The 19914-nt window shown below is 39.9% G+C and overlaps 1 protein-coding gene, 1 long non-coding RNA gene and 2 other non-coding genes across 4 annotated transcripts; 2 read left to right on the forward strand and 2 right to left on the reverse strand.

The window, feature by feature from the left end:
* Window positions 1-2407: 2407 nt before the first annotated feature.
* On the reverse strand, window positions 2408-15766 carry LOC146319602 (polyunsaturated fatty acid lipoxygenase ALOX15B). Its single transcript, XM_084730202.1, has 15 exons — window positions 15633-15766; window positions 13619-13783; window positions 11577-11817; window positions 10920-11001; window positions 9837-9926; window positions 9626-9741; window positions 9204-9376; window positions 8917-9060; window positions 8538-8741; window positions 7993-8079; window positions 5824-5993; window positions 5588-5703; window positions 5406-5506; window positions 3147-3317; window positions 2408-2693 (listed from the first exon to the last, which is right to left on the reverse strand). The coding sequence occupies exons 2-15, from the start codon at window positions 13775-13777 to the stop codon at window positions 2514-2516; spliced, it is 2034 nt and encodes a 677-aa protein (XP_084586328.1). The 5' UTR covers window positions 13778-13783; window positions 15633-15766; the 3' UTR covers window positions 2408-2513.
* Window positions 9277-11724, forward strand: LOC146319603 (uncharacterized). The gene is made up of 3 exons (XR_014771557.1): window positions 9277-9396; window positions 10994-11108; window positions 11593-11724. It is a non-coding gene; the product is annotated as an uncharacterized LOC146319603 (long non-coding RNA).
* Window positions 15767-17510: 1744 nt separating the features above from the next.
* Window positions 17511-17583, forward strand: trnav-uac (transfer RNA valine (anticodon UAC)). The gene has a single exon. It is a non-coding gene; the product is annotated as a tRNA-Val (tRNA).
* A 430-nt stretch (window positions 17584-18013) lies between these two features.
* trnaa-cgc (transfer RNA alanine (anticodon CGC)) lies at window positions 18014-18085 on the reverse strand. The gene has a single exon. It is a non-coding gene; the product is annotated as a tRNA-Ala (tRNA).
* Window positions 18086-19914: the final 1829 nt, after the last annotated feature.

Consider the following 19914-nt stretch of genomic DNA (forward strand, 5'->3'; position numbering starts at 1 on the left):
TCACAGTACAGGACAGTTCACACTGTAAATACTAATCTGATGTATTATCATGTTTCTGTGTTATTTAAAGGAACAGCTGAGGTGAAAAACAGAAATATTCACTTCACCTTTTATTTCAGTGTTATTATCAGTCTGTTGACAGTCAGTATCAGCTGGTTTCTACTCGTCTTCAACAGAATTTATGTCATTTAACGAGTGTTCGGTTTTCTGTTTACAGCCGACATGTTTTCTGAATTCCACAACAGTTGGGACGTTGTTTAAAACGTGGTCATTTTTGACTTGTATTCAACTGAATCCAGCACAAAGACGAGATAGATTTAAAGGACCAGTCTGTAGGAATTACTGTTGAGTTTACAGATTACAAACGCCTCACCTCACCCTCCCCCTCCAAGTGTGTAGGAGAACCGACAGCGGCTGCAAAACTCAAACAAAACATGAAATGTTGTATGTTGAACCAGTGTTTGATTTGTCTGTTCAGGGCTACCGTAAAAAGATGGCGGTACAACATGGCGGCTTCTGTGAAAGAGGACCCGAGTCATCTGTAGATATAAACGGCTCATTCCAACAAAAGCATCATTATTTCTTCTACTTTTTTCATGTTGTTTTTTTAAATCATTTATCTGAGAAGGCGGTCTTCAACAATTTTAACAGTCAGAAGTTACAAAAGGTTAAACACTGATTTAAGTCACTGTATATTACTGGAGCTGCAGTGATTAATCAAATCAATTGATTATTAATCGATTATTAAATTAATCGCCAACTGTTTTGATAATCAATTAATCAGTTTGGGTCATTTAAAAAGAAAGTCTGTTCTGATTATTGTCTAAATGTGAATATTTTCTTGTTTCTTTTTGGTTTCTGAGGACGTCATCTTGGACTTTGGGAAACACTGATCGACATTTTTCATGATTTTAGGGACCAAACAGAAAGACTTGAACATTAGCCAACATTAGCTATAAAGTAAAAAAAAAACAATAGCTAGCTAAAAAGTTTGTTAGCCTGGTTAGATTTCTTATGATGACTCAGCAGAGAGGCTCCAATTTCTTCTCCATTAAAATTAGATTTTGGCCGAAAAACGTGATAATTTTTCTCAATCATGGCATAAAAGCAGCATTTTAAGTTTTCAAAATGAAGAAAAATAATTAAATTAAAAATGTAAATTGTGCATAAGGTTTAATCTAAATTGGATGAAATGGATGTTTGGTTTAAAAAAAAAAAACATGCAGACATGTGAGCACACAGACGTATGATCAATTAACCGAGAAAATAATCAACCGATCAATCAACACTGAAAGTAACTGTTAGTTGCAGCTGTAATATATACTCGTCATCAGACTGCATCCAGAGGACATTCAACCTTTTTGTAAAGTCAGTAACTTTACAACACATCGTTTTTTTTCTGATGTTGATGCTGATGTTGGAGGTGCTAACAAGTCTGGCTTCCTTCTCCTCTCTGCACCGATTGGCCAGGATGCACCAATCAGGTAGTGACACGCTCAAATACCTGCAGATCTGATGACACTCCCATCAGTCTCAGCTGGACTTTTGTTTACTGATAATTAGCTAATGTTAGCATGCTAGCACACTAAACTGGGCTGGTGAGCATGTTAAACCTGCTAAATGTCAGCGTTTCAGCATTGTCACTGTGAGCATGTTAGCATGCTGACATTAGCATTTGGCTCACAGTGACAGAGCTGCTAGCATGAGTGTCAACTCTTGTAGCAGAAGAGCTACATGCAGTAAGTTTAATGATGATGATCTGTAGCCTCCTGCAGGAAGCTAACTGTTAGCTGCCTGAGCTAATGTTAGCTTCACAGATAATGACAGACAAGTTGTCATTTTACTGTAGTTTTCAGTGCCGCTGCTGTATTATTAGTGTTGTCATGTCAGACAGGCCTTCAGTATGAAAGAGACACAACAAGCATGTAAGAAGAAAACATTTAAACCACGGAACAATGAATGTGATGCAGTTTAAAGTCCTGCTCTGTACATTTCAATCGTGACTATAAAGAATCAAACCTGAGGCCTGTTTCAGAAATATTTGTTGCTTACAATTTGTGGAGAAGTATGTGAATATTAAACACAGGTGAGAGAGAACTACCTCTGAAAATCACAGCTTCCATGTTTGAAAATGTGATGAAATCTGCAGCGTTCCTCACGTCCTTCTCGTCAGCTTTTGGTTTCAGTTTATTTCATTTACAGACACTTAAAATCTGATTTTTGTTTCTGTGACAATAAAGCAGATGTGATTTCTGTGATAGATTTTGACAGAAATAATCAAAACCAGTCAGATATTTTTGTCTCAGAGGTTTTATATCAATAATCATGTCAGCAAAACAGTCAAAGTCAGTTAATTTTGTAAAAACAGGTCAGATGGAGAAAATGAAATGATGGAGAAATGAACAAAATGAAGCTAACTGATCAGGAGTATAAATATGTAAATCACTGATAATCACACACACAGCTGTTTCATATTTCTTTTTTTATAATTCCAGTTGTTGGATGATGTTGGTTTAAATGGCGACGCTGTTCTCGATGTGTGCAGGACACAGGTAAGGATACGGCAGCTCCAACTGACTGTTGCGCTCTGTGATGTCATCAGAAATGGCCTTGAGTTCAGCCTGCACTTCCTCCACTAGCCTGTGGTGGGCGTCATCTCTGAAGACAGCCTCCTTGTAGTGACACAGAGGAACCTGCAGGGGGAGTCCAGCTGTTAGTTAGTCCCTCCAGGATTTCGTGGACTGTTTTTGGGATTGTTGTGGCCTAAAATGTCTGATTTTATGGCAGCTTTTCTATTTTAAAAATTGTGATGCATGCTGCAATGTTTTTAGGCTTCTTTTGCTATTAATTTGACAGAGCAAGTGAAAACTGCAATAGAAAGTAAAGATGTTTTAATATATAATTCATAACAATCAAAGGCAAATAGTTCCAGAGAGAATAAAACCTGTTTTCATCGAATAATGACATTGATAAATGTCAGTAACAATGACAAACCTCAGTACCTGTGACAAAATAAAAAAATATAAATGCAAAAAAACTCATGAATCATGAAACAAAATGCAGAAATGTAAGAATTATACATTAAGATCACGTAAAATCAGAACGAGGTGTGTTTAATGTTCTGGTTTTGGTGGGCGGAGCCTCACAAAGTTGGTGGCGGGCTGCGACAGTAGAGTCAGCACCGTCAGGACGCGACAGCTGGAGTTCACGTCCGGCAGGAAGGACATGATGTCATCCTCCATCACCACGCCTTTGACCCGTGGAGGAGGACGGGACATGGAGGCCGGACAGTTTGGCAACCAGAGGGCGAAATCCAGCTGAGGACACACAGAGAGACGACAGAGACAAGAGACAGAACTGAGGACACACTGCAGAGGAGACTTTAAAAAGTCCATAAAAGGTATCCATGTCTTCAGATTGATTTTTCACATTTAAGTGTGTGAATAAAGCCTTTAGTGTCTGTCCTCAGGCGAGGTCACTTGAGTCAGTGTCTGTTGAAGACTACAGACCTCGAGGGACGTCTGTTGATGAGAACATTCTCAGAATGGAGCCCACTCATTGGTGCACTAATGTTTCTATTAATGCATTTGACGCAGGTTAAAGGTAGAATCAGTAGGATTTGTCCAAACTGTGTGTAAACGCACCAGAAAGACGGCTGATTGTTGAGTCTCATTCCCAGGACATCAAGAAATTGACACTTTGTGTTGGTAAAAAGATTGAAGATTGATAAAACAAGTAAATACAGGCAGAGGGCTGCATTTAGTGATGATTTCACAGACTGCTGTGAGACTGGGTTGGAATCACAGAGTGAGAGACACACACCAAGTCACTTTTACCCAAACCAAACCTAACTTTTTCTTTTTAGATATCTCACAATCGCCGCACAAAACAGATACGTGAATCAACTGTGGCAGTGCAACGACCCCCCAGTCTTGAGGCAAAGTAGGAACAAAATGCATCTGTAAAATAGCCATAGACTAATAAATTTAATTGGCGTTTGAGAGGATCACAAATAAAGTCATAGTACGTTGCTACATTATTCTAAATATTTAATTTTCATGCGGCGTAGTGTGTCTTTGTTGCTCTGATGTGTTACTGACCGAGCATATTGAGCACTTTAAGTTATTGGTTAAAAATCACAAAGTGCCATGAATTCAAACACCTCTGATCATTAATGCACTTAATACAGTAACTTGTGTGTGATTTTTAAGTTTATAAAGCCAACTGTATTGAACACTGTAGCGCACACAATGTGCACAAGCTTCTGAACGGCAATAGAATATTGAATTTGTTTCAGCTCAATATCATGACTTTCAAAACACCAAATGACTTGTTTTAACAAATTTTCTGTTTAAAATATTACAGTTTGTAAAATATCACATCCATGATGTTGTTCAGTCAGTGACAGATCGCCAGGAATAAACTTTCATCCTCACAGCTGTTGCAGAGGTCAAGCTGCATGCACCATGCGCAGTTTATATTATGTTCATTATAAAGTTGATTAATGTTCTTCTCCCTAAATAATTATTTATACCACCAGATAATACATTAAACTCTCAGGTTTGCAGCAAATACATCGGGATGGTGCGCTTCTGTTCCCAGGATAGAGAATGTGTCATTTTCAGGAAAGATATTAATCCCTACTCCTCACTGCATCTCACCATCTAATGTTACAGAGACTTGACATTTTTTTCTGCCCCAATGTTTAAACCCAAGTGCTCTGCTGCTGGTTAAAGGCTCCAGGTAGCGTTACCCGTTACTAGCATAACACACCACAAGTATAGCATGGTTGTGTCTGGAAGGGAACCCTAGATTTGTGAAACTCTCGCAAGATTTGATTATGAAAGAAAGAAATTCTGATTTCTTTATCATGTGTCTATAATGTTAATGATGTGGTTCAGATCCTGAGGTTTAGGGACAGAAAACACCTGGTTAGAGTAAGAGAAGTACCACGGTTTGGGTTAAAGTGATCTCAAGATCTTTCTTCTCCCACCTGGCTGTTGATGGTCAGAGTGTATTGTGGGTAATGTAGGAGCCACATAGGTTTTAACAAGGAAGAAGAACATGTGGAATAAAAAGGATGATATCTATCAATGTTGATTTTCTTTGAACTGTCCATCATGAGTCTGACAGAGTTACAGGAGTGACGATTAATCAGACTCAAATATCAGAAACACATTTTTAACCGTAAGATGAAGCGAAAACTGACGAAAGTCTGACTCTTTTAAACATGAAATGATGTCATTTGATTCACTTATTCAGAATTTGAAAACCTCCACCCTTGTTTTTTAAGATGTGATGGAAACGTGTCTCCTGATCTTGTCTCTGCTCTGCGCCATGGATGAAGACATCAGTAAAAAAAAATCCACATGGAGGTCCAGTGTGATGTCCTGCAGGAGACCCACCTGAGCAAAGTTAACGGCTGCATGTAGAGCTGAACAGGAGAAGACGATCATGGTGACAAACTTGGACACTTCAGCTCTGCTCTGGAGAGACTGAGGGAAACCTGAAGGACAAAGAGGACAAGACACAAACTGTTTCTGCTCCGTCTCCATGACAACATGAGACAACAAATAAACAAACATACCTGAGTCACGTGTGAATCCGTGTGTGTTGATGTCAGTGATCCAGTGTTGAAGCTCAGAGTCCTGCTGGACGTCATCGTCTCCATGGTAATAAAGATGCACCCAGCTGACCACAAACCTGACACACACACACACACACACACACACACACACACACACACACACACACACACACACACACACTCTGGTCCAGTTTATTTTCCTTTATTGCCTCACAGCTTGAGGTGTGTTTGTTTACCTGTGCAGTGCGTCCCAGACTCTCAGGGCGTCCTGGGCATAGTAGCTCTGTGGCAGTTTGTCCACACCGCGGTCCATCAGGTCGTCAGGGACGCACAACGCTCGATAACGAATCCTCTCTGATGCCCTGGAGAGGAGGACAGGTAACGTCTCCAGGCCAGAGCCGGTCGCCTGGAGGGACAGGAAAGAGACAAGAACAGAGAACTGCACCAGGTTCCACATGTCCTTCATTAGTCCCTCTGTTACACTGTAAAGAAAGACGTACTGCAACAGATTTTTGAGTTTTGAGTCAGACTCAAATTCTTAAGTTTTGAAAAGTTTTGCTGACCTATAATCTTTAGTTCAAATAATTTAATGTTCATTTTTAGATAAACTTTAATCTTTGAGTTTTAGAAACTAAAACAAAGAATTAAATAATGGGTCACAATTAACAACCTGACTGAAAATTAAATAATCAATGAAACTGAAAATATTAAAATTTTAACATTTACTTTCACTTTAATGAATTTACGGAATATTTTTTAAATACAGTGTTTTGAGCAGTACTCAAGTACCCATCCATCCATCCATTATCTTCCACTTATCCGGGGCCGGGTCGCGGGGGCAGCAGTCTGAGCAGGGACACCCAGACTTCCCTCTCCCTGGACACTTCTTCCAGGTGTTCCGGAGGGACCCCAAGACGTTCCCAGGCCAGCCGAGCGACGTAGTCACTCCAGCGTGTCCTGGGTCTTCCCCGGGGCCTCCTCCCAGTGGGGCATGCCCGGAACACCTCCCTAGGGAGGCGCCCAGGAGGCATCCGATATAGATGCCCAAGCCACCTCAGCTGACTCCTCTCGACGTGGAGGAGCAGCGGCTCTACTCCGAGCTCCTCCTGGGTGACAGAGCTCCTCACCCTATCTCTAAGGGAGCGCCCCGCCACCCTGCGGAGGAAACTCATTTCAGCCGCTTGTATCCGAGATCTTGTTCTTTCGGTCATGACCCAGAGTTCATGACCATAGGTGAGGGTAGGAACGTAGATTGACTGGAAAATCGAGAGCTTCGCGTTTTGGCTCAGCTCCTTCTTCCCCACGACAGACCGGCGCAACGACTGCATTACTGCTGCCGCCGCACCAATCCGTCTGTCGATCTCGCGTTCCATCCTCCCCTCACTCGTAAACAAGACCCCAAGATACTTAAACTCCTCCACTTGGGGCAGGGACTCTTCTCCGACCCGGAGGGAACAAGCCATCTTTTTCCGGTCGAGAACCATGGCCTCAGACTTGGAGGTGCTGATTCTCATCCCAGCCGCTTCGCACTCGGCTGCAAACCGCCCCAGTACAAGCTGAAGGTCCTGGTTCGAAGGAGCCAACAGGACAACATCATCTGCAAAAAGCAGAGATGAGATCCTGTGGTCCCCGAATCGGACTCCCTCTGGCCCCTGGCTGCGCCTAGAAATTCTGTCCATAAAAATAATGAACAGAACCGGTGTACTCAAGTACAAGTAGTTATATTACTAAAATATTACTAGTATTAAAAATACTCGAGTAATACTTAAGAACTGATCAATGCCACCAATTAATCAATGCTATCATTTAATTATCAATAATTTACAGGACACAAAACTTTTTTTTTCTAAATTTCATTTTTTTTTGTTTCATAATTTTTCTCTCATTTAACATAAGTTTCAACAAATCAATTAAATTCTTAATGCTCATTAATCAATTAATGATTAATCATTAGCGTCCTTCCTCCAAACCTGCTGCCGCTGCAAGAAGTTGTTTTTGGCCCTTTTGTGATCAGATCACCTGATTGGCCACTGAAATGGAGACAAAAGGTTTAGATATTAATGCAACTTGTACTCAATTACGATTTTAAAAGTATCTAAGTAGATTACATTGTGTAATGAATACCCAGAGGTACCCAAAAACATTACTTAATTAGAGCAACTTCAGTATTAATAATTACTTACCTTTGAGTTTCTAAAATTCAAAGCTTTAAGTTCATCAAAAGAAGAAAAGTAAATTATCTCAACAAAAGATCAGAAGTTGGTAAAACTTTTTGTGTTGAGAATTTGAGTTGGGCTCAAAACTGAAAAATCTGCTGCAGTACATTGCCTTGAAATTTGTTTGCTTGTTTTTACAGTGTGGAGGTGAGGATGATGATGATGATGATGATGATGATGATGATGTACCTTATCAAAGACGCCGTTCGCAGCCAGCAGCGAGGCTCTGGCCTGGAAGTTGATCTGCAGTGACGTTCGGAGGTGTGGCATCAGCAACTGAAGAACAAAACAACAGAAAGTATCAACGTTCTGAATGTTGCTGAATGGGCTCATGCAGTTTATATGTAAAAGTCTGCTGCTGCAGATTTAATGAACACATGAACATAAAATGCCACAAACATATTAGAGTGTATGAGCAGAGTGAGATGGAGGAAACTCTGGCTGCGTTGTACAGCTGCTGGATGAACCAGAAGTAGTTTGTTTTTATGTGAATTAAACTGAAGTTTAATGTGTCAGAGACAGTTTGGTTTTTAAGAAAGAAAAGTGCTGTAAAGTGCTTTTAGTGGTCAGAAGATAAATGTGGCCCTTTTACCATAGAGTATAAAAAAATAAGTCAACACAGACTGTAAATAAAGCCGTTATAAAAACTTGTGAGTAAGGCTGCGGATATTCTTGCTTGCCATCATGCATTCACATGCAAACAGCTACACAAACAGCATCAGGTCTTGGTGTACCTGGTGCAGCGGGTGCAGCTCTGGCAGCTGTCTCAGCGTGGCCACGCAGCACAGTTCTCCCACCATGTGAGTCTTCAGGTAGTGGGAGATTAACTGGTGACACTGGAAGTCTGCGCTGTGAACCCAGATCTTCGCCAGCAGCCAATCACAGCGGGCGTCAGAGGGCAGGAAGACCGGATTCTGAGGACCAGGAGTCTGCTGCAACTGTAGAAGGTGAATCATTGATTTATTGATTATTTTCAAATGTTAATTATGATACCAGTAGTAACATCAACCAGAACCTTCTTTAAGAAGTAACTAAGACAAACTAGAAGACAAACGATAACAAAAAATAAAATCATTGCTGCAGCCTCACCTGTATGGAAACACCTGGACTCACCTGGATGGCGATGGGCAGCAGCTGTCCCTGCCGGTTCAGGTGGAGGAGGCACAGAGGAGCGGACAGGTACGTCTGCTTCCCATTGATCACGTTGGCCGGGACGCCGTCCAAAACCTCGTAGTCCAGCAGGTAAACGGTCCCGTTCTGTCACATCACAGATCAGAGATCAGAAAGATTTTTATTGTCATTATACGCAGGTACAATGAAATTATGAATGGCTTCTCTCCGTGCATCATCACAGCCAGAACCGAAGAACAGCTGGAAGTCAGAGAACGACACAGACACACCTGCAGCTCCTGCTCGAGCGAAGAGCCTTCAGGGAGGAAGGGGCGGAGCATATCAGAGGTGACGGCGAGGTTTGGAGGGAGGAGGCGGATCTGACGCAGCATCAAAGGGTTGCAGCCATTCAGACACTGATAACCGAAATACCAGTCGTCCATCCAGTGAGTCTTCACAAACCCTGAGAGGGAAAAACAACCCGTGAGTTTGTTAAATTGTCTCAGCGGCCTCAGAACACCAGACAGCTGGAAATGCCTTGACCATCCCAGAGACCAGCCTGCTCACATCCTGACAAACACTGTCACAAGCGATTAGCAACAAATGTTTGAGACGTGAGCAACCAGCTTTTTTTAAAGCATTTTTTAGACTAAGTTCTTCAGCGTCGGCCTTGATGCTAAAAAGTGACGTTGCGTGTTGATTTGTTTCTTACTGGCGGTGTGGTTCCCATGTCCGCTGAGGGCGAACATCGTCTCCAGCTCTGCGAGACTCGTCCAGGCCTCCACTCGTCCAGCAAAACCCTTCAGGTAGTGCAGGTTAGCAGGTGGACTGAGGACAAAGACACAAAGACAACACAGACATGTATCAGTCTGTCTCTTTCTGCTGCAGACTTCAGACAGCGTTCGCTCAGTGTGAGACTTCACCTCTTGCTCGTGTAGCTCAGGTTCGGCCCGAGTTCAGACACACTGTTCAGGTCAGCGCACTGTGGCGCGCCATCGACAAACTTACGCCACCTGCAATAATAATCACACTATAATTAAGTCCCTGGTGAAATTTTGGATTTCTGTTAAAATTTCTCAAATAAATAAAAACCCAGTGTTATTAAATATCTTGACAAAAGCAATTATGACCAATTAATGTGATTTAACAACATTAATGAAGCATTTTATGGGTCTGAAAACTGCTTTTGGTCACCTGTGGTCTCACTGTTTAGATAAATTAAACAAGTTAATTAAATTACATTCTGGCATTATTTCATATAAATATTATTTGACATCATGCAAAAATACTTTTTGTTGTCATTTGTATTATTTTTTTAATCTAAATGCGTCTGTCCAACACTTTGTGTCTGTAAGGCGACGCTGAACAAAATCCATAATAAACTTTTGTTTTGACATCCAAACGAATCTACTTCCTGTGGAAATATATGTTAACAGGTGAGCACATGGCCGACATGTTGGACCGCCCACATCAGGTGACCCTAAAGACCATGAGAGGAAAAAATCAAACATCTTTTCTTGTGGAGTATTTATTGTGGGGTCACCAAACAGATTATTCATTCAGGATTTTGAACGACATTTTAAAAATAAGTTCATATTTCTGTAGAAATAATGGACATTAGATGCTAGCAGTCAAAGCTAACCTAGCATACTTTATTTATCTGCAAAAAGTATTACCAAAAACTTCAACTCTGCAAAGTCAAATAAACTGTAACTTCAGCATTTTTCAACCTGGAGCCTAATTTCTCATGTCTTTATGTCTCAGTGACGGATGGGAACAACAGTTTTAGAAATCGATCAGGTATTGATCGAGACTACATTATCATCATTTAACATTAAAATAGTGATGTCATTACTGCCATGATTTAACTCTTCAGCAGAGACAATTTACAGGTTAGAATTTAATATGTCATTAAAAAAAGGCAGCAGATTTTCTTTTGTGTGTGTGTGTGTGTGTGTGTGTGTGTGTGTGTGTGTGTGTGTGTGTGTGTGTGTGTGCTGTTTCACCTGATGATCCTCTGTTGATGCTGCAGCTGTCTGACTCGCTGCTGCTTCAGTTTCTCTTCCATCTCGTCCTTCAGCAAACACACTGCAGAACAATGACGACCAGAATAAAAGAACAACTTCTGCTTCTGAGAGAAGAACATTTTTAGCAGCAGCTGAACAGTGAAACGTCCAAACAGGAAGGAACTGCAGGTAACATTTATAGTAAGAAGTGACTGATTTTCACACAGATTTGAAGGTTATATCCTGAGACGTTTTGTGGAGAAAAGGTTCATTTCATCTCTTCTTAAAGACCAGTTTTCACAAAGACGTTCTAATCCAGTGTTTCCTGAACTTTTTACCCACTTTCAAAGAATGACAAACCATCATGACCTGATCCACAAAAAAGTCCAAATTCTCTGATTCCAACTTCTTAAATGTGAATATTTTCTTTCCTCCTCTCTGACAGTAAACTGAAGATCTCTGAGTTGTGGACAAAACAAGACATCTGAGGACGTCATCTTGGACTTTGATCAAAATTTTCTGACATTTTATGGACCAAACGATTGATTAGTGGAAAAGTCAGTAGTTGAAAAACATGTGAAAACAGGTGGTTTTCACGTTTGGACCTGTTTTTCAGTCGACACGATTGCAACAGGATTCATTTTTCATCAATCTTACACTTTCCGCTCCGCAGCTCCACGTCACCGTCTGCTGTCCGCAGCCACCTGTCACACAGGAACACCTGGACCTCTGGATCCTCAGGTCCCGTCCCACCTGCCTGTCTGTCCACCAGCCTGCGGACCTCCACCCGGCTGCAGTGCCAGTCCACGTCGGGGAATCCGGTCCGAGCCTCCAGATGAAGCCGGACCAGAAGCAGCCGACCCAGAGGCTCGTCGGCCCGGACCAGAACCGGACGCGTCTGTCGGGACAGAGGACGAGGTCACTGCTGCTTCTGACACCCAACGACTGTGTTCTGTCTTTTGATTGGCTGCTGCTCTAACCTCACCACACGGTCACTTTATTTGTAGATTCTGAGCTTTCGATTGGGTCACATGATTGTCCTCAGCAGATCAGATTTCCATTTTTTTTCCACTTCCTGTCAATGTTGTCTCATAAATTGAGAGTGAAAGTTCATTCATGAACAAGACGCAACAGTAGCATGTTTAGCTACATGTATTTATGTCATAAACATTGTTTGATTAGTTATTGATTGAGCGATTGATCCGTATTTGATTTGAAGGAATTTGATTTGAATGTTGTAAAGTGGGTTGTAACTGTCCCCAGTTGCAACTGTCCCCAGTCTACCCTATCCTACAATACATCACCTAATACAAAGATTCATGAAATTTTAACAGATAAATGTAGATATATTTTATGGATTTTGCCAAATAATTCCTGTTTGTTTGTTTATTGATTTATTTTTTGTGTGTATTTGGGTTTATATCTCCTACCTGTGTCCCTGCGGTTCATGTGACACAGGTAAGCTGCATTAACTTGTACTCTCTGATAAAACTGTATTTTTAGTGCAATAAATGTGATACTTACATGGTCTAATGGTTGGATCTTGTCTTACACCATGTCAGCTTCATTCTGTGTAAATCCTGTCGATATCTGAGATCACGAAATACAGTTTTTTAATTATTAATATTTTGAGATGTTGTTCTACCGTTAAAGTTCGTTGTGAAGCTAACTAGCTTAACAACGCTGCTTTGTTAACTGTATCCTTTTTCATGTCTGTCAGGAAAGCTGAGCAGACGCACACTGACAGCTGATGAACCTGATCTGAATACATTTTCACCAGGTATGGACATGTTTTTCTGTTGTTTTTGAGTCTTCTCTGATTGGTTAACAACAGATTAGCTATATAAGATGAGGCTAGCTGGCGTGGTTTCTATGGCAACATGTAGAATGTTCTGTGTAGTTATTAAGTAATTAGACATAAATGTGGATTAGTTTTGTGATTTTCTGTTTATAATTGTTGAAGCAATGAAATATGGATCTTTTGGTCACTTTTTTTGTACTATGTGATTAATTATAATTAATTATTTATTCATATGCAAATCAATATTATAATGTCATGTTGTTATTTATAGTGATAGTTAATAGGTTGTGTGATTTTTGCTGTTATGTCTGAAACTGAGTTTGATTGTGTCCAGTGGTTGTATTTATTTTGTAACTGTAATTTCTCTCAGCACAGTTGTCTTCATGCATTAGGCAGCATTATGAATCACATTAGCCGGTGACGTCATCTGACAGTTAGCCAGTGAAGACAGACTGATAACATTAGCGAGCAAACAAGCTAAGGTTACCCTGTCACGCTGCATAGATCTGGCACTGGCCACCCTATAAGGCCAGCTGACAAAACAACCTGCCAACCAATCAGCAGCCAGATCAGGACGAAATGGCTCAGATTATCCACTCAAAACGGTATTTTGCTATGTTAGCTACCTAGCAATTCATCTGCCTTTTACATGTAATTGAGTAATATTTTAGTAAAGTAACGGCACTTCAGTGATCTTTCCACCACTGGACAGAAGTAACACAGTAAATGAACCTTTTGCTAAAAAATAAAAAATATAGAACTATTTGTAAATTTAACAGTGAACCTTTAAAGTCACTATTTTAGTTTATTTATTATTTCTGTCTGATATATGTGATTTGGTCAATAATTTTTTTAGTGTCACTGTCTGCTCTGTTGGTGGAAACATGATGAGACTCACTGATCCCGGAAGTAGATGATGGTCGCCCTCGTTCACAGTGATGGGCGGAGTCTCCCCCTGAGAGCCAATCAGATTGAGCCACAGGCGGTTGAAGGTTCCACAGGTGGGACCAGGTGAGGTGTGGACGGTCACCTCAAACTCCTGACAGGAGGCCATCATGTCGAACTGAAAGGAAACAAAGAAGCGTCAGTATGGACAGTCAGTGGTTCTGGACCTGCACTTTGTTGAGTTTGTGGCTCCGCCCACCACCTGATAAGGTAACAACACACTGCTGCTGCCAGACAACACATGTTGTTTCCTGTTTAATATCTCATGTTATCTCATGTTCATCTGTATGCACACACTGAATGTTTGGTAAATCTTCCTCCTGAGAGCTCATTTGTTTATCTGAGATTTGACTTGGAAATGAGCGCCACTGTCCGTTAGTGTGGGAGTTCAGTCACATGACACGTACAGTACACACACCCACAGAGACACACTGAGAGATGACACAACAACAACAACAACACAACTTCCCTCTTTCATCGAATCCTGAGAGAATCAGATAAATATTCCAAAAACAAAATATAAAAGTCTGTTTTTTGAGCTAATGAGCTAATTTAAAATAACGCACACAGAAACTGATGTGTCAAAAGATACATCTTTTTATACATCAGTCAGATGTTGAAGCAGATCTAATTAGTGAATGTCCAGGCCGCCTTTCTTTCTAATCCCGTACAAGAAACAAGTACTTCATATTCATTTCATTAACAATATAAGTTTACTCTGTGTAGTAGCCTAATATACTCATATTAGTGTACACATTAAACCCAAATTAGTCAACAATACTTTATTGAAAATTGAAGTAATCTGTTGCCACAGATTAGGGGTATCCAGCCCCGTCCTGCCCTTTGCACCAGCAGCACACAGCAGGAATCACCTATCAGCTGTGTCTGAGCGCTCACGTTAATTCATGGGTGAGTTTGGACCGAACATGCAATGAACCAATCAGAAAGTCAGCTCTCATCACCTTTAAGAAGCAGGTGCACCAGGAGCGCAAGCTGTGGCAGCATGACAACAGATTTACCAGGAGGGAAGAGAGAAAGATCTCCTGGTTTGAGAAGTGAAAGGGTGAGAATATCTGGAGAGAACAGGACGTCTCCAACACACCTGCAAAACCTAACACAACACACGAACCATAAATGTCATGCAGATATGTAACTGGTTATATTTTACACTGAAGCATCTTTGAATTATGTTTTATTTTATAATTCATTATTATTTTCATCATCATTATTGTGAAACGATGAGGTTGAGAGGAGAGATGAATCGATCCAGCTGAACACCAGCCTGAGCCGGATTGAGATGCAGTTTCACAGCTGCTCGTGCTCCACCTCCTTCTCCTCTTCCTCCTCCTCCTCCTCCTCATCTCCTCATCTCCTCCTCCCATCCTTACTCCTCCACCCCACTAACACTACTGTGGGTGGAGGAAGCAGGACCAGAAAATGCTTCTTAAGTTTGATAACCAGCACACAGGTTATCCTCCTGGTGTTTCCGACCTCTGACAGAAGCACACAGACCTTTTTTCAGTCTCGTGTTCAGATAGAATGTCTTGTTCGTTGTAATTCTGCTGTTGTTATACTTGTAGTCCATATTCCTGATCTGGACTGTTTTTAGGTAATTCAATTAAATAAAAAATAAGAAATTCTCCACTGAAAATTATTTCTGGCATCAGAGAGATAAAGTTTCAAAACAGCATTTATATCACATGACTGAACTGTAACACTTCAATTAATGTAGAAAATGTGAAGAAAATAACATTTCTGAATTACAATCTGGAGTTCTGGTACATAAAATATTCCCACGTCTGATGAAGGTCAGAAATTCATTTAAAGTTTGAGTTGTACAGGATTATGAGGTAATATTATAACTATATTATTGTATTGTTTGTTAAGTGTAATGTCATTAATAAAGAAATAAAAATAAACGATCAGAACAAAAGAGGAAAGAGAAACAGACAGACAGGTGAGTGTACCTGCAGAGTGACACCTCCTCCTCTCCTCTCTCAGCTGCTGATGTGTTCAATGTCACCTGCAGGGACACTGCACCTCTTCTCTTTTTTTAATGCCACGCCCACCACAGCACCTCCACTTCCTGTTGGTAACACCTGACCACCTGACGGCACCTGAGCCCGGTACTGTACCGAAGTGGTTATAGTGAGTAAGTCAGACTTTTCCTGCAGCACATTTCAGAGTAAAATAATATGTAAATAATCACTATCAGTGCTGTTATTTTACATTTGACACTGAAAACATGATCCTACACTGATATCATAGTGCAACATTAAAATACTGCTTCAACCAGGTGTGAAAGAGGAAATATTCAAATCCTTTACTTTAGTGAAAGTACCAGTACAACAATGTAAAAATGCTCTGTGTAATGTCTGCATTCATAATCTTGTATTACAGAAATGCCCTAAATTCAGGATATCTGAACTACACTCTCCAAACTTTTATAAAATAATTAAACTGCATTACTGTTGAAGAGTCCTAGCTTTACCCTTTACACCTTTAGTAGTAGCTAACTTAGTAACTAGTGGTAATGATAGTGATTACCAGTGGTGGACAAAGTACTGAAACTTGAGTCAAAGTACAGATACTCCTGGTCAAATATTACTCAACTACAAGTGAAAGCTGCTCAGTCAAAAATTTACTTGAGTTAAAGTATTAGAGTTCTTGCTTTTAAAAAATACTTAAGTAGTCAAAAGTCTGTTTTTAAAAATACTTAAGTATTCAAAAGTACAAATTACAAAGTACATTTTCTAATATCAATACATGTTGTATTGTTTTAATGATGCATTTACTGAACCTTGTAACTCTGAAACCACCTGATGCTCTGACCTGCTGTAGATCCTCTCTGATACACAAAGTCTATAGAAACACCTTAAAAACTTCAACATAGAAACACAATCAAAAACAAAAAGGACAGCTGTTGTCATTTTCTGATGTGACTGTATTAAAATCACATCATAAAATTAGACTGAAGTCGACTGTAAGGATTTCTTTAAGTCTGTTAAATAACTGATATTTGTTTCTGTCTTCAGAGGCAGTATATGTACATGCATTATGTGATATTTTTCACCCCAATAAAAACAATCCAACTTTAAAAGCTACCTGGAATAATTAATAATTATAATAACATCTTGAGATTTAATTTTCTTTCTCCTGCCGTCACCATTACGGCTTTTTGTTTGAATGAAAGAGGGAGAGTTTGTTCTTGTTCTTGTTACAGACGCCTGGATTTGAGAGGAGCGACTGTTATTGGTTTCCTTCTGTGAGGAACACAGCATGTGACCAACTGCATTTCAGAAAAGAAGAAACACCAACAGCTGACTTCAAAGTTTAGTCGAAAAGTAACAACAACCTTCACAGAAATGTAGTCAAAAGTACAATATTTGTCTTTGAAATGTAGTGGAGTGAAAGTCAGAAGTTTCCAAAAAAAAAAACTAATACTTAAGTAAAGTGCAGATACTCAAAAAATGTACTTAAGTACAGTACTCAAGTGTATGTACTTCATTACTGTCCACCACTGGTGGTTACCAACAGTAGCTACTGGTGGTGTTTGCTGACAGTAGCTAGTAGTTTTCAGTAACAATGGCAAATGGTGGTGTTTATTAACAGGAGATAATGGTAGTGTTTACTAACAGAGGCCAGCGGTGGTGTTTACTAACTTTGTAATCTTATTGTTTAAGCTCTCCATATATTAATTAGTCCTTATGTTATATTTCTTTTCCCACGAATCACAAATCCACCTCACCTCGAATGTATTACTGTAAATTTACAATGTGACGACACGAATCATATTGTCATTGTTATTAGCACATAATGATGGTCGTAGAAAGGGCAAGGCAGTTGGTTCCATAGTGTAGCGGTTATCACGTCTGCTTTACACGCAGAAGGTCCTGGGTTCGAGCCCCAGTGGAACCAAGACTTTTCCATTTGTACTTTTTTTTCCTTGACATCGCGGGCAGAAAAGGGGAAATCGACATCAATACTAAGTCATTCATCAATTCACAACTAAATATACGATGAAAAATCGATATATTGTCACAATATAAAAATACCAAAATGTTGATTTTACACGGAGAGAGAAGAACAGCAAAAATGAACGTATGTAAATACAATTTCCGGTTTGGATATCTAACCTTCAAAATAAAATCGTGTGACGTCAGAACGGTTACACACAAGCCTTATGAACCATGATTCGGCATCTTTTTTGAAAATTGCAGTGTCTTTTTTCTCCTGTTTGGCGGGAAAGGATTACCTGCTTCTTATATATTATCACTATTGTAAGACATTAATCTTGTTAAACGGATCATAGAGTTTTACTGCTGTGTTATCAATGAATCATAAAAAGTGGAGATGCCGGGGATTGAACCCGGGGCCTCATACATGCGAAGCATGCGCTCTACCACTGAGCTACATCCCCACACGGTACGTCGTGGGTGACAATAATCCATATTTTACGGTACTTGAGGCCGTGAGATTGTTTCTATGTGTCAGATGACTAAAATAAATCAATATTATCGCGCAACAAAGTACATCACAGTTTAGACACCTTTTGGCTTTAGAAAAGCGAACTGAAACACAGATCTTTTGATTTGTTGGTCAGTTTTAACACATCTGCTGATAAGTTTAGCCAGTAAAATCAAAACAGACTGTTCACATGTTAATACTATTTTATTATGATAGAATTTTAATCTTCTCTTGAATAATAAACCTTACAAGGTTAAAAGCCAATACATACACAATATGAAGCTGGTATATTAAACCTAAAAAAAAATCTTAAAGCAATGAATTCATCCCTAAAAATGTCCTGCACTCCTGTGCAATATTTCAACAAAACTGGTGTAACAGGTGCAAAAAGACTCAGTTTATAAAAGAGTGCTCTAATAAATAAAATGTGATATGCATGTATGTATGTTTTGAGAAGTGGCCTCTGTCATGGTCTCTGTATGCCATGTCTTCAGAAATAAATTAGTATATTCCACTTCCTGTTTGTTACTATCAAAGTTAAGTTTAGACACTTTTGCTTCATGCTGGTTCAGCATGTTGCTCAGAGTTTCTGTGTCCTGTGGAAGGATGTTTTCTTCTGTATATTGATCATCCGCAAGTTTTTCCTCAAAACTCTTTATTCATCTATTTTAAATAAGAACATGGTTTTCCTTATTTTTTTAATATCTGTTACCCCAGTTAGCATGAAGCAAATTCAGTTGATGCACATCAATTGAAGCTTTTATTGTATTTTGGCCTTTATTCATGAAGGCTCGTGAACGAGAAACAGAAAAACGTTGCATGTGTCCCTCTGCTGATTTCATGATTTTGTTTCTTGTTTTTTGCTCTGATTAATAAATGCATTCTTTGTTTTTGAAACAGTGGCTTTATATTTTTGACCTCTCCAGTTCCTCCCTCTGTGATGAAGAGCTCTGTGAAGATCTGATTCAGACACGCTGGAACTTCCCCTGTAGATTAGATTTGAGTTTGCTCAGGCAAAAGGCAGGACTTTCTGAAACAACATAAAAAAAAAATATCACTGAGTGGAAATCAGAGGGAATTTAGAACTAATTATGACCCTGTCACAAGGGCTTGGTTCTCTGTGAGGCCAATAATTAATGTTGATTTTTTTTCATAGGAAGTAGTTATTTTAGATGAAACCATTATGTTTTCCCCAAACCTAACCAAACTGCAGCAATCAGCTGAAATGTTTCCCAGCAAGCTTTATTTTGAAAGTGCAACCAGATGTTGCATATTTATTATTGCTGAATCGGCTGCAATTGGTGGATAATATATTAGTTTTAATGTTGTGTCACAAGAAAAAAAGGAAAAATTGTTTCCATGTAGACAAATCTGACATCTGCACACCCAGGAGAGGCAGACTGAGACTCGCTTTTATGTGACACCAGGTTGAATCCTCATGTCATCTCAGCTGTATTAAGTTAAGAAATACCTTGTTAATGAACATTAGCAGTAACAATATTTTAATGTTTTGTTTTAATTTATGATTTGTTACAGGACACATCTCTGGTCAGTAATATTCAGCTGCAGAAAGTCCCTGCGCGGGCAGGATTCGAACAGACGACCATCTTTATCCTAGAAACTCCGAGATCGGTACAGCTCCGGCCACCAGTGGCAGCACTGAGCTAAAAGGTAGCAGAGCAGCTCGCACGTCGACGTCTGTCGGCGGGAAAAACAATCAGTACGCCATCTTGGATTTTACCGGGAGTTTAAATGGACTTAGTCGTGATGTTGTTACCTTAC

The sequence above is a fragment of the Lutjanus erythropterus genome, chromosome 11 (genome assembly GCF_056507025.1).
Source record: "Lutjanus erythropterus isolate fLutEry1 chromosome 11, fLutEry1.hap2, whole genome shotgun sequence".
In the NCBI taxonomy this organism is placed as follows: Eukaryota; Metazoa; Chordata; class Actinopteri; order Lutjaniformes; family Lutjanidae; genus Lutjanus; species Lutjanus erythropterus.

Bases quoted from the DNA above. Each gene is read 5' to 3' on its own strand.
- LOC146319602 (XM_084730202.1), bottom strand. From the start codon at position 13,777: ATGATGGCCTCCTGTCAGGAGTTTGAGGTGACCGTCCACACCTCACCT. The intron at 8,742-8,916 runs GTGAGTCCAGGT...CACCTTCTACAG, and splicing joins TGCTGCCCATCGCCATCCAG to TTGCAGCAGACTCCTGGTCC. The intron at 5,704-5,823 runs GTAAACAAACAC...TGTGTGTGTCAG, and splicing joins GTCTGGGACGCACTGCACAG to GTTTGTGGTCAGCTGGGTGC.